Consider the following 14,185-nt stretch of genomic DNA (forward strand, 5'->3'; position numbering starts at 1 on the left):
CAGAGGATCCAAAGCAGGCTCTGTGCTGACAGCAGAGAGCCTGATGTAGGACTCGAACCCATGAACCACGAGAGCCGAAGTTGGACACCTAACCACCTGAGCCACCCAGGCGCCCCTAAGCATCTGACTCTTGACTTTGGATCAGGTCATGATCTCAGGGTTGTGAGATCCAGCCCCAAGTTGGGCTCCATGCTGGGCATGGAGCCTGCTTAAGATTCTGTCTCTCTTTCCCTCTGCCCCTCTCCCCTGCTTATGTGCTCTCTTTCTTGAAAGAAAGAAAGAAAGAAAGAAAGAAAGAAAGAAAGAAAGGAAGGAAGAAAGAAAGGTAGGAAGGAAGGAAGAAAGAAAAGAAAGAGAAAAACACTGCCTTATGACTTTTGTGATAGCCTCCTAATTGATCTTTTTGTCTCCTTTCACCCAGTTGACATTCAACATTGATAGCAGGGTTTTCTTTCTAAAAATATTATTCTTGGGGCACCTGGGTGACTCAGTTGGTTGAGCATCTGACTCATGTCCGTGGGTTCAAGCCCTGCATGGGGCTCTGTGCTGACAGCTCAGATCCTGGAGCCTGCTTTGGATTCTGTGTCTCCCTCTCTTTCTCTCTGCCCCTCCCCTGGTTACACTGTCTCTCTCTGTCTCTCAAAAAATAAAATGTTTAAAAAAATGTTTTTTTATATTATTTTCATTATCATTCCTCCAGATCAGAGACCTTTAATGGTTCCCCTTTGCCTAGTAAAGACCAAATGCCTTAATGTTGCATTCAAAGTCATCTAAAATCTGTGCCACCCTATTCACACCTGAATACATCATTCTTTTTTATGACTTTGTGCATTTGTTAATGCAATGCTTTTTTCCTTTGAGAATAGCCCCTTCCTCAACATGAAAATCCTGCAAAAAACAAAATTAAGATTAAGAATGTCAAGTTTAAATGTCATTTCTCCCTCTAAAGACTTCTCTAGTGATTGTCATAATTATTCTTTCTCTTTTTTTAATGTTTGTTTATTTATTTTTGAGAGACCAAGAAAAAGCACAGAGGAGGGGCAGAGAGAAAGGGAGAGAATTCCATGTGGGCTCTGTGCTCATAGTGCCACCCAGGCACCTCCATTATTACTCTTTCTTTAGGAATATTAATAACTGTCTTGGATTATAATAAATACCCACTTCATATAGTTATTGTGAAGATTAAGTGAGTTAGTATATATGAAGTGTTTTGAATAGTGCCTGGTACATATAAATGCTCAAGAAATATTAGCCATTATTATGGTTAGTGAGGAATATGTTCTGTCTCTTCAGATAATGAGCTCCTTGAGTGTAAACATCACATCTTACTATCTTATCTTCCAAATCTCCATCCTCCTCCCAGGACCTTACCCAAAGTTGGCATTCAGTATTTATGTAGTCCTGGAGAAGAAGCATTTACTATTAGAACTGTGCATAAGATGACTCAGTATATTTGTTTTTCACTGACTCATTAAACAATTTGAGATGTTTCACTTTACCATTAACCCTTGAACAACATGGGTTTGAACTGTGTGGGTCTATTTACATGCTGATTTTTTTTTTTTTTACAGCACTGTAAATTTATTTTCCTTTCATTCTTGAATGTATTTTCTTTCTTTTATGATTTTTTTAACTTTTTTTTTTTTTATTTTTGAGAAGAGAGAGAGCATGAGTGGGGGAGGAGACAGAAAGAGGGAGTCATAGAATCTGAAACAGGCTCCAGGCTCTGAGCTGTCAGCACAGAGCCCAATGTGGGGCTGAACTCACAGACTGTGAGATCATGACCTGAGCCGAAGTCAGATGCTTAACCAACTGAGCCACCCAGGCGCCCCTCTTTCATGATTTTCTTAATATTTTCTTTTCTGTAGGTTTATTGTAAGAATATAATATATAATACATATAACATACAAAATGTGCATTAATGGACTGTTGACCAAGGCTTCTGCTCAATAGCAGGCTATTAGTCATTAAGTTTTGGGAGAGTAAAAATTTATACTCAGATTTTCAACTGCCTGGGGGTTGGCATTCCTAACTCCTGTGTTATTCAACAATTATACAGACACTTTGTCTATAATTGAAATAACTTGCTTTAATGAGATTAAATTGATGATATTTTTTTAAAGTTTATTTATTTTCAGAGAGAGAGAGAGAGAGAGAGAGAGAGAATCCCAAGCAGGCTCCATGCTGACAGCATGCCTGACGCAGGCCTCTATCTCACAAACACTGAGATATGACCTGTGCTGAAATCAAGAGTTGGGGGGCACCAGGTGGCTTAGTTGGTTAAGCGTCCAACTCTTGGTTTCAGGTCAGGTCATGATCTCATGGTTTGTGGGTTCTAGCCCTGCAGAGGGCTCCTCGCTGGCAGTGAAGAGCCTGCTTAGGATTCTCTCTTTCTCTCCTTCTCTCTCTGCTCCTCTCCTGCTCTCTTTCTCTCTCTCTCTCAAATAAATAAACTGAAATCAAGTGTCGGATGCCTAACCAACTGAGCCACCCAAGCACCCTGATGATGTATTATTTATCAATACAGATAACATGCTTTTCTTTTCATTAAAAACATGACTCTGACAATAGTGAAAATAGATAACCTCTGTACAGGGCTGGCAATAGACTTTAACTTATAATCTAACTTTGGTCAATTGGTAGTGACTCTCAGAAAAATTTAATTAATTAATAAGAGTACCAAAAATTCAGGAGAAAGAATAGCTTGATCAGTTATTGATGTCTGATGTAGACATGGATTGAGACAGTATAAGCATTTGTGCCATACGTTTGCTATACTTGATTCACCTCATTTTAGTTGTGCTTACAACAAATAGTACTTCCATAGTCTATAGCCGGTCACTGGGGAATACACATCATCTGTGACTATAAAGCAAAAAGACACTGCTGATCCCTATGAAGGATTGAATATATGACTGTAGCCTGTCTCTCACCCCTTCCCTTTCATGAGCACTATAGTGTCGCTTGTTAAACTGTGATGACAGGATCTGGAATAAAAAGGGATTCCTATTTAACGGGGGGCTTATAAGGCAGAATAACCCTAATGGCAACTTGTGTTTATTGTAGCAAAACTGTGGCTAGAAAACTGCATACCTGGACTATGTTGAAAACTGTGACTAAAAGGTTGTACAATATGAATATTAATAATCTCATATCAAATATTAGAACATAAATTTTGTTGCCTTGTATCTTTGGTAAAAACTTATGCTTTTCTCCTTCAGTTTACTAAATAAACACAGAACTTTCGAACACTTTTGATTTTCACCAGGACCCTTCTTGTATGAAGACAAAAACAGTGTTTTCCTTCTAGTGGTGCTCTACTTCTGTACCACCTTCTACTTCTGAAAAATATATCGTTGTGTTATGTCAGAACATTTAATTTATTAACTTTGATATCATAATTTATGTCCCTATACAGTAATCAATAAGATCTTTTTAGCTCTCCATCACCATTTTCGTGTGTATTTTTTTTTAAACGGTGTTTAAAAAAAGAGAGTTTTATATATTAACTTAGATACTATCTTTGGAAGAGCTACATATATTTTATATTTGTTATATTCAGTTTCTGAGGTTGTTTCTCAGTCTTCATCTTAGTTGACCTAGCAGCATATTTTGACATGAATGATTTAGTTCCTCTTCGAAGTAATTTCAATGTTTGGCTTCTAGGACACTGTGCCCTCCTGATCTTCCTGTCTTTCTGGCTGCTCCTTCCCAGTCTCGTGTCTCCCACTTTTAAGTATTAGAGTGCTCTAGGCCTCAGTTCTTGGATCTCTTCTCTGTTCTGTCTTCTCCTATTCCCTGGATTATCTCATCTAGGTCATGGCTTTATCATCTATATGCTGATGGTTCCCACATTTGTATCCCTAACCCAGGCATCTCCTCTGAACTCCGGATTTGCACAGTCGGTTGCCTGGTATTTCCATTGGATGTCTACTAAACATCACACACTTAACATTTCCGAAACTGAGTACTGATATCCTTCCCCAACCCCAGCTAAACCAACTTCCTATGTGTCTTTCTCAGATAGCAACAACTCCATTCTTCCTGTTGCTTAGGACAAACTCCCTGGTAATTTCTTAACTCCTTTCTCACACATCCTATGCAAGACCTATTATCTTTCTTTCTTTCTTTTTTAAGTTTTTAAAATTTATTTTCAGAGAAGATAGAGAGTCAGGAAGGGAGAGAGAGAGAGGGAGAGAGAGAGAGAGAGAGAGAGAGAGAGAGAGAATCCCAAGCAGGACCCACGCTGTCAGCGCAGAGCCCAATGCAGAGCTTGAACTCACAAACCGTGAGATCATGACCTGAGCCGAAATCAAGACAGAGCCCAATGCAGAGCTTGAACTCACAAACCGTGGGATCATGACCTGAGCCGAAATCAAGACTTGGGACACTTAACCGAATGAGCCACATAGGTGCCCCAGTATCTTATTTAGTTTATTATCTGGCAAATTGTTAGCTCAATGACAGCAGGAATTTTTATCTATATTATTCACTATTGTATTATCATATAGTATATTTTAATCACTGCAAGTGATTATAGCTGTTCCTGGTGTATTGTAGATGCTCAATAGTTATGTGTTGAATGAATAACTGTTTGAATAAGCTTTTCAATCTGCATGGAATAGACAAAATAAAATGGCAATCTTTCCATATCAAGAAGCTTTAAAGAATAATTGATTATATGATTTTCTTAAATATTTAATTTTCACACAAATATTGTTATATGGGGTGTATGAATTTGCTAGGGCTGTCATAACAAATTCCACAGACTAGATGGCTTAAGCAACAGAAATTTATTTTCTTACAGCTGTAGAGGTGAGAAGTCCAAGATCAAGGTTTTGGAGGGTTGAGTTCCTCTCTCCTTGGCTTGTGGAATGCCATCTTTTCCTCTGGTCTTTTGTTTTTTCTTTCTAATTTTTTTTTATAGTTAAAAAAATTTTTTTTAACATTTATTTATTTTTGAGAGAAAGAGACAGAGCGTGAGTGGGAGAGGGGCAGAGAGAGAGGGAAACACAGAATTGGAAGCAGGCTCCAGGCTCTGAGCTGTCAGCACAGAGCCCGATGGGGGGCTCGAACTCAAGCAGTGAGATCATGACCTGAGCTGAAGTCAGACACTTAACCAACTGAGCCATCCAGGTGTCCCTCCTTTGGTCTTTAATGGTCTTTTCTGTGTTTCTGTCTGTGTCCTAATCTGTTCCTATAATTCTTATACGGGCAGCAGTCATATTGCACTTTTTTTTAAGTTTATTTATTTATTTATTTTGAGAGAGAGAGAGAGAGAGAGAGGCAGAGAGAGAAGGAGAGAGGGAATCCCAAGCAAACCCACCAACTGTGAGATCATGACCTGAGCCGAAATTGAGTTGGACGCTTAACTGGCTGAGCCATTCAGGTGCCCCAGGGTACCAGTCATTGAATTTTACCTAAAATGATCACATTTACTTTAATTCACTCTTTAAATTCCCTATCTTTAAATACAGTCACATTCTTTTTAAAAAAAATTTTTTTAATGTTTTTTTATTTTTGAGACAGAGAGAGACAGAGCACGAGCAGGGGAGGGGAAGAGAGAGAGGGAGACACAGAATCCGAAGCAGGGTCCAGGCTCTGAGCTGTCAGCACAGACCCCGACGCGGGGCTTGAACTCACAGACCATGAGATCATGACCTGAGCCGAAGTCGGACGCTCAACCAACTGAGCCACCGAGGTGCCCCTAAATACAGTCACATTCTAAGGAACTGAGTGTTAGGATTACAACATATGAATTTTGGAGTCGGGGGACACAATTCAGTCCATAACCAGGGGACTTGTTTCAACAGTTAAAACATTTTGCATGAATTAGATCACTCGTAAAATACTTTGTCCTGAAAGTTAAGTGTTTCTCATAACAGAATTTGAAATAATTCATTAGGGGTGCCTGGGTAGCTCAGTCAGTTGAGCGTCCAACTCTTGATTTCGGTTCAGGTCATGGTCTTGGAGTTTGTGGGTTTGAGCCCTGTGTTGGGCTCTGTGCTGACAGCCCAGAGCCTGCTTGGGATTCTCTCTCTCCCTCTATCTCTGCCCCTCTCCTCTATCCCTGCCCCACCCCTGCTTGCCCACGTGCGTGCACTCTCTCTCTCTAAAAATAAGTAAACATTACAAAAATTCCATTGTTTAAAAAAAGAAAATAATTAAATTAAATAAATTAAAACAAAGTTTATATAGCCATATATGTCTGATCTCACACACACACACACACACACACACACACACACACACTTATTGTGTACGTACATGGATTAAGCATTATGTTGAATATTTTAGACAATTAATCTCACTTAATCTTGATATTCTTACAAGTCAGATATTATATTTCCTCATTTTACGTATAATGAAACTGTGATTCAAAGAAGTTTGGTTGCTTCCTTAGAGAGTTGGGATTGGAACTCAGTTAATTGAATTTTTGTTCTTAACCATTGAATTATGGATGTCATAGAACAGTACAGTCCAATAGAGCTATCTGCACTGTCCCAATAGAGTTGCCACCAGCCACATACAGCTATTAAGCTCCTGAAATGTGGCTAGTATGATTGAGAAACTGAACTTTAAATTGTATTTAATTTTAATTAATTTAAATTAAATAGCCACGCATGAGTAGTAACTACCATATTGGATAACATAGTTATAGAAGGTTAAGTTGTGAAAACTAAATGTATAACTTATAAATAAGTAATCAGCAGTTTTTTTAGAACAGAAATGAGGTTTCCTGTGCTTTGCTAGAATCTTTTTTTTTAATTTTCAAAAATAATACATGCACATGGTTTTATGCAAACAGTTCAAAAAAGGGTACAGTGGAAAATAAATTTTCCTCTGACCATAGACTCTCAGTTCCCTAAAGCAACCACTGTTTCTACTTTCTTTTTTTCTTCCAGAAATAGCTTATAGATACATAAATAGAACCAACCTTTTAAAAAATACAAATAAGCATTTTTAAACCAGATCACAACCTAATTTTTTAAAAGATTGAAAGCAAAAGATTTTTAAAATACTAATTCATTTTATTTCACTTTAAAAAAAATTGTTTTTTGAGAGAGAGAGAGCACATGTGAGCAGGGGAGGGGCAGGGAGAGAGGAGGACAGAGAATCTGAAGCAGGCTGTGTACTGGCAGCCTAAAGCCCAATGCAGGGCTTGAACTCATGAACAGTTGCTTAACCAACTGAGCCACCCAGGCACCCCTGATTTCACTTTTAATCCTTTTTGGAGTGAGGTGTGCTATGCATAAATATGTTCCTATTTTCTAGCGTGAGTCTTCATACTATAGTAGATTTGAAATATATATATGCTTCAAAAATTTTAAGTTCAGAGCTTCTTGGGGCACCTAGGTGATTCAGTCGGTTGAGTCAGACTCTTGATTTTGGCTCAGGTCATGACTTCACAGTTCATGAGTTCGAGCTCTGCATCAGGCTCTAAGCTGACAGCGTGGAACCTGCTTGGGATTCTCTCTCCCTCTCTCTCTGTTCTTCCCCCACTTGTGCTCTCTCTCTCTCTCAAAAATAAATAAATAAACTTAAAAAAAGATGAAGTTAAAATATTCTTTAGTCTTATTTTATCCCTATAATATTTATACTAGCCAGCTATTTATTTATTTGTTTGTTTGTTTGTTTATGTTAATTTTTTTAATGTTTATTTATTTTTGAGAGAAAGAGAGTGTGAGCAGGGGAGGGGCAGAGAGAGAGGAAGACACAGAATCTGAAGCAGGCTCCAGGCTCTGAGCTGTCAGCACAGAGCCCGATGCAGGGTTCGAATTCACCAATCGAGAGATCATGACCTGAGCCGAAGTCAGATGCTCAACCGACTGTACCACCCAGGCGCCCCACTTGCGAGCAATTTAAAACCATGTGTTCCAAATAGCTAACCATTTGTAAATTTAATATTGTCATGATGTGAAATTACAGTGTTTACCTTAGATTATAGGTCAATGTTATTTCCTACTTGATCACCACTTTATTAATACAGCCTTTCTAACTCATTAGATCAGTATATTTATTATATAAAAGTTATTAACTTTATTTTACTAGATTTACAACAGTTGTAATCTGATTCTCATAAACAAAAATTGATTTTTTTTTTCTACTACAGAAAACTTGAGAATATTGTCTTTAGGAAGAAACAACATAAAGAACTTAAATGGACTGGTAGGTTGTTATTTATTTCTTTAAAAAAGGCATGCACTTTTCCCCTTAATATACAAGTAATATTTGTTCATTGCAGAAACTTTGCAAAATCAAAAAGCAACTATAAAAAGTACCTATAAGCCACTGACAGTGTAAATATTGTTAACATTTTGATTGATATCTTTCTTGTCTTTTTTCTATTCTTTGATGGGTATGTAGAAAATGAAATCATACTATACATATTGTTTTGCTCTCTTTTTTTACTTAATATGTAAAAATCATTTTTTTCATGTCATTCATTCATTTAACAAAATCATTCAATATATTTCCTGAATGCCTACTTTAAGCCAGGCACTGTTCTAGGCATTAGGGATACAGAAGAATATGTAATGAAGTCCTTGCTCTCCTAGAACTTCCATTACAGTAGAGGTAGACAGTCTAGAAAATATTTGTATAATGCATATGCAATACATTGTATAATACAGGTGGTGATAAATGCAATGAAGAAAAGCAAGGCATATACGAGAACATAGATTGACAGGAAATGAGGAAAAAAGCTATAGGGCTGACCTAGGGACAGGTACTCCGGACTGAAGTGGGACAAGTGCAAATGTCCTGAAACTGAAGCTGCTCCATATGCTTGAATTAGAGCAGAAGAGTTGAATGAGGGTAGGGAATTGCCCTCAGTGAGCTTGGAAAGGGAGCCAGAAACGAGGCTACATTGGGTCTTACAGGTAATGATAAGATTTTAGATTTTTTTTTCCAAATGGCTTACAAAGCCACTGGAGGTTTTTGATCAGAGGATGTAACTTAAGTTTTTAAAATAATTTTCAACCATACCCCTTTTTTTATGATAGCATAATATTCTGTTTTACTGATATACCATAATTTTTTAAATCAGTTATTTATTACTCATTATTTATTTTCAGTTTGGAGTTATTATAATCAATGCTATTATGAATCTCCTTTTAGCTATATTATTGCACACATCTATGAATAATTCCTTGGATAAATTCCTTGAAATGGAATTGCTGGGTCAAAAGGTATGAATTTCTTTTAAGGCTTTTGTGGCATATTACCAAGTTACCCTTTGGAAAGTTTTAACAGTTTATATTCCTACCAGTAATGTATGAGGGTTCCCATTTCCCCTTATCAAACTTGGGCATTTAAAAATTTTTTAAGTTTTTGACAGGGAATTTTTTGGCTATTTGAATTTCCTTGCAGAGAAGTTGAGATGAAACAATATTGTAAAATTAGGCAGTTTTGGGAATGACAAAGCTAATGTCTTTTTCTTGTATTTGTTCCCAAACAGATAATAATTTTTTTAAAAGTGTATATTGTTAAATAATTTTATAAACATTCCCAATGTTTTTCTGACTCTGGCCTTCTCCCCACTCCCAGCCCTACCCCCAGTAAGCCTAGCTTGTGCTTCCCAAGAACCAGTGGGGTTGAAACTGCAGTGCTTCTCAACAGTAACCTCCCAAACCACACAGGCTGAAATAGCCACCCCCTCATTACAGAGGCAGCTGTAATAGCCAAATAGGAGGCAGTGTTCAGCTGCCTGAAACATGGAATGTTAAATTGAAGGAAAAGGGTCTATTTAAAACTACTTAGGAAAACTGACGGGATACATTGCAAGCCCATTTGTGTATATGATCTGGCCTCTGCCTTCCTTTCAGATGTCATTCCATGTTACTCTTCTTCCTAGTTGGTAATCTGTAGCCACTGGTCTTTCTCCTCCTTGAGCATGCCAAGTCCGTTCCCACCTGAAGGACCTTTCTACTTCCCATTTCTTTTGCCTTAAAAACTCTATTACTTTGGACTTCTACGTTACTGACTCCTTCTTGACCTTCACACTTCAGCTTAGATGTCACTTCCACAACAGTGTTCCAGCTGCCATATATCTAAAGTAGCCCTCTGGGCAAAAACTCTTGCCGCTTATAATTTTTTTCAACTTTCTTATTACTATCTGAAATTCTCATTATTTGTTTTCTGTCTTTGTCTCTTTCTGTCATGTCACACGCACATACACACACACACACACACACACACACACACACACACATCCTAATGAGTACCTTAGTTTTGTTCATGAACATATACATTAGTGCTTGATATATGTAATAGGCACTCTGTAAATAATATACTGAGTGACTCAATATATTACTAATTACAAAAACTATTAATTCTAAGCGTAATATATGTTAATTATAAAAAACAAGTCAAGCAATTCATAAATATATGCAATACACTGAAAGTCTTTCCTCTTTTTACCTATAGATATCTGTGTGCATGTGTATGTATGTATATATATGTTATATATGTTTGTACTGATAATATACAGGCCATATTTTTTCTGCTTTTTCATTCAGTAGCATATCATAAATATCTTTCCATGTCAAAACATGCAAATTTAATGCATTCTTTTTTATATAACAATGTATTTAACTATTCCTATACTGCTGAGCATTTAGATTATTTTCTTGCAGAAGGTGTGCCTCTCTCTCTTTTTTTGCTGTTACAAATCATGTTGCAATGAACATCTTCACACATATAACCTTCAATAGTTATTTGAATGTTGATAGAGGCTAGATTGCTAAAAATAGAAATAGTGAAGATATTTGCGTGCATTTAAATTTTTGATGGGTGCCTCAAATTGCTCTCACAATGCTAATTCTAGTTTCTACTTCCATCTATGGTATATGGATGAGGATTATTCCCTCCACCCTCAATATCCATTTATCCATATTTTTTAATCCATATTTTTAAATTTCTTTTTTGGGGAGAAAGAGAGAGTGGGGGAGATGGGGAGTGGGAGACAAAGAGAGAAAGAGAGAGAGAATCCCAAGTAGGCTCCATGCTCAGCGCAGAGCCCACCGTGGGGCTGGATCCCACAACCCCAGGATCACGACCTGAGCTGAAATCTAGAGTTGGATGCTCAACTGACTAAGTCACTCAGGTGCCCCTTTAATCCATATATATTTTGATTTTTTTAGTGTGTATTTATTTATTTATTTTTTTAATTTAATTTTTTTTTTCAACGTTTATTTATTTTTGGGACAGAGAGAGACAGAGCATGAACAGGGGAGGGGCAGAGAGAGAGGGAGACACAGAATCGGAAACAGGCTCCAGGCTCTGAGCCATCAGCCCAGAGCCCGACGCGGGGCTCGAACTCACGGACCGCAAGATCGTGACCTGGCTGAAGTCGGACGCTTAACCGACTGCGCCACCCAGGCGCCCCAGTGTGTATTTATTTTTGAGAGAGGGAGAGAATCAGAGTGTGAGTGCAGGAGGGACAGAGAGAGAGACGGAGGCACAGAATCCCAAGCAGGCTCCAGGCTTCGAGCTGTCAGCACAGAGCCTGACGCAGGGCTCGAACTCACAAACTGCGAGATCATGACCCGAGCCAAAGTCAGACACTTAACCAACTGAGCCACCCAGGTGCCCCAATCCATATTTTTAATATTTGCCAATATGATAGGCAAAAATGGAGTATTGTGTTGTTTTTTTCTGTTTTCTTCAGTTGGTTGTGACCTTGAATGTCCTCCTATATATTTGTTATACGTTTCCTCTTTTGGTAATTGACCAAACATAGTTATTACTCATTTTTCTATTGGCTTTATTTTTTCTTATTGCATTCTAGGAGCTATCAATATTCCTAATAATTATCCATTGTTGAGAATATTATTACTATTATTGCTGTTGTTAACATTTATTAACTATGTAACAGACTCTTTACATGCATTGTTTCATTTGAAATTCACAAGTAGATAATGTCCTCATTTTAAGATTTAAAAAAATCCTCAGTTCAGAATAAAGACACTCGGGCTCAGGTAGTTATCTAAAGTGCCCAAGTATAGTGAACAGGCACTTTTGAATATTGTTGCTGAGACACTTTGTCAATAGCTATCACAGTCTTCAATGTGTATTTACTTTGTCCCAACTATTCTATATCTAGGACTTTTTCATCCTCACATACATGAACAAAGATGTTGGACAAGTATGTTCATTGCAACAAAGCTTGTATAAAAAACATCAACAATCTTGGGGTATATCAATTGTAGAATAGCTAAATAAATAAATATAAATAAATAAATAAAATATATCAAGAGGAAAAATGAGGTAGGACTTACCTATACATGCTGGATGGAATAATTTGCAAGGTATGTTGTTAAGTGAAAAAAAAAAAAAAGCAAAGTATATAATTGTGTGTGTGTGTATATATACTTGTATATATACACACACACACACATATATGTATACATATATATGTATATATATATATATATACACATAGAATATTTGTGGTGATAGCTGTTACCTCTGAAGAAAGGAAGGGGGTGTGGGGTAAGAAAGACTTTTCTTTTTATGCTTGTTTGTACTGTTTGGGTTTTTGTTGTTATTGTTGTTATCTTATATGTTATTCTTTACTTAAAAAAAATAACCACACTAGTGATTCCCCCCTAATATACAAACAAAATACTTGTTTACTCATGTTTATAACAGCATTATTCACAATAGCCAAAAGATGGTAGCAATCCAAATGCCCATCTATGGATGAACAGATAAATAAACAAAAAAGATGATGGAAGAGATGGAAGACTTAGCCAAGATGGTCAAATCTAGGCAATCTGATTTCAGATTTCACACTGTAATTTAATGCAATAGCTTTCAGAATTTATTTTCCTTTAAAGACTTTATTTTTAAGTAATCTCTACACCCACCATGGGGCTCGAACTCACAACCCTGAGATCAAGAGTCGCACACTCCACTGACTGAGCCAGCCAGGTGCCCTAGTTTTCAGAATTATTAAATGTATTTTCTCTTTGTCACTTGTCTTTTTACTTTATTCATAGTTGCCAAATGGGGTTTTAATGTTTGTTTATTTTTGAGAGAGAGAGAGAGAGAGAAACAGAGTACAAGCAGGAGAGGGGCAGAGAGAGAGGGAGACACAGAATCTGAAGCAGGCTCAAAGCTCTGAGCTATCAGCACAGAGCCTGATGCGGGGCTTGAACTCACAAACTGCGAGATCTTGACCTCACAAACCAGGAGATCTTGACCTGAACTGAAGTTGGAAGCTTAACCAACTGAGCCACCCAGGTGCCCCCAAATGGAGTTTTAAAATTTGTCAAATTTATTTGTAAAACCTTTATGACTTCTATGTTTTGTATCTTTCATAGAAGATCTTTACTTCTAGATTACAAAAATAGTCATCTTCTAGTACTTCTATAGTTTTCTTACATGTAAATTTTTAAGCTTGTTATCTTTAGTCCATCTGGAGTTTGTTTTTGTATGTTGCATGAGGCAGGTATCAAACCTTATTTTTTTCCTTCAAATGGTTAGCCATATATTGAAAAATCTTTTCCCACTGTAAACGCCACCTACTAAACTCTGTGTATGCATGGGTGGGTTCCTGGATGGTCAAGTTTTTATTTGTTATTTTACCTGTATATTCCATCTCCAATATAATGCCACTTTAATTTTCTTTAGCTCTATAATATGTTTTGATATCTATTTAGATAAGTCCTCTTTTCTTATTCAAAATGTTTGTTGGCTTTTCTTGGACATTTACTCTTCAAAAGAAACTTGAAAATCAGTTTATCAAGTTCGTAAAAATAAATTTCCACTGGAAGTCTTATAATTCCACTGAATTTATAGATTGATTTGGAGAAAATTGAGGTCTTTATAATAATGAGGTTTCCCTTACAGGCAGATTTATTCAGATTTTTTATGTCTAAACTTTAAGTAGAATTTTATAGTTTCAATTCCTGTAAGGCCTGTACACTTCTTATAAAAATGTATTCCTAAGTAATTTATAGTTTTTGTTGCTATGATGAATGAAATAATTTCTCTCTAATGACTTCCTGTTTATAATATAAAATCTATTTGTTTTTGTATACTTATAATCAACTGCCTACAAACATTTCTTAACTGTTTGTGAATCAGATCTTCCTAAAGACTTTCAGCAACATTATGATATCTGAATTCATTACTTTATACAAAAGGCAAACAATAACATTAATCATCATTTTATGTG

At 36.8% G+C, this 14,185-nt stretch overlaps 1 protein-coding gene across 1 annotated transcript in view; it reads left to right on the plus strand.

The window, feature by feature from the left end:
- Positions 1–14,185, plus strand: part of DNAL1 (dynein axonemal light chain 1) — a 49,404-nt gene that overhangs the window by 21,744 nt on the left and 13,475 nt on the right. The window contains exon 5 of the mRNA XM_045451506.1: positions 8,114–8,169. Coding sequence (XP_045307462.1) covers positions 8,114–8,169 — 56 coding nt within the window. The remainder of the gene's footprint in view (positions 1–8,113; positions 8,170–14,185) is intronic.

The sequence above is a fragment of the Leopardus geoffroyi genome, chromosome B3, assembly GCF_018350155.1.
Source record: "Leopardus geoffroyi isolate Oge1 chromosome B3, O.geoffroyi_Oge1_pat1.0, whole genome shotgun sequence".
NCBI lineage: Eukaryota > Metazoa > Chordata > Mammalia > Carnivora > Felidae > Leopardus > Leopardus geoffroyi.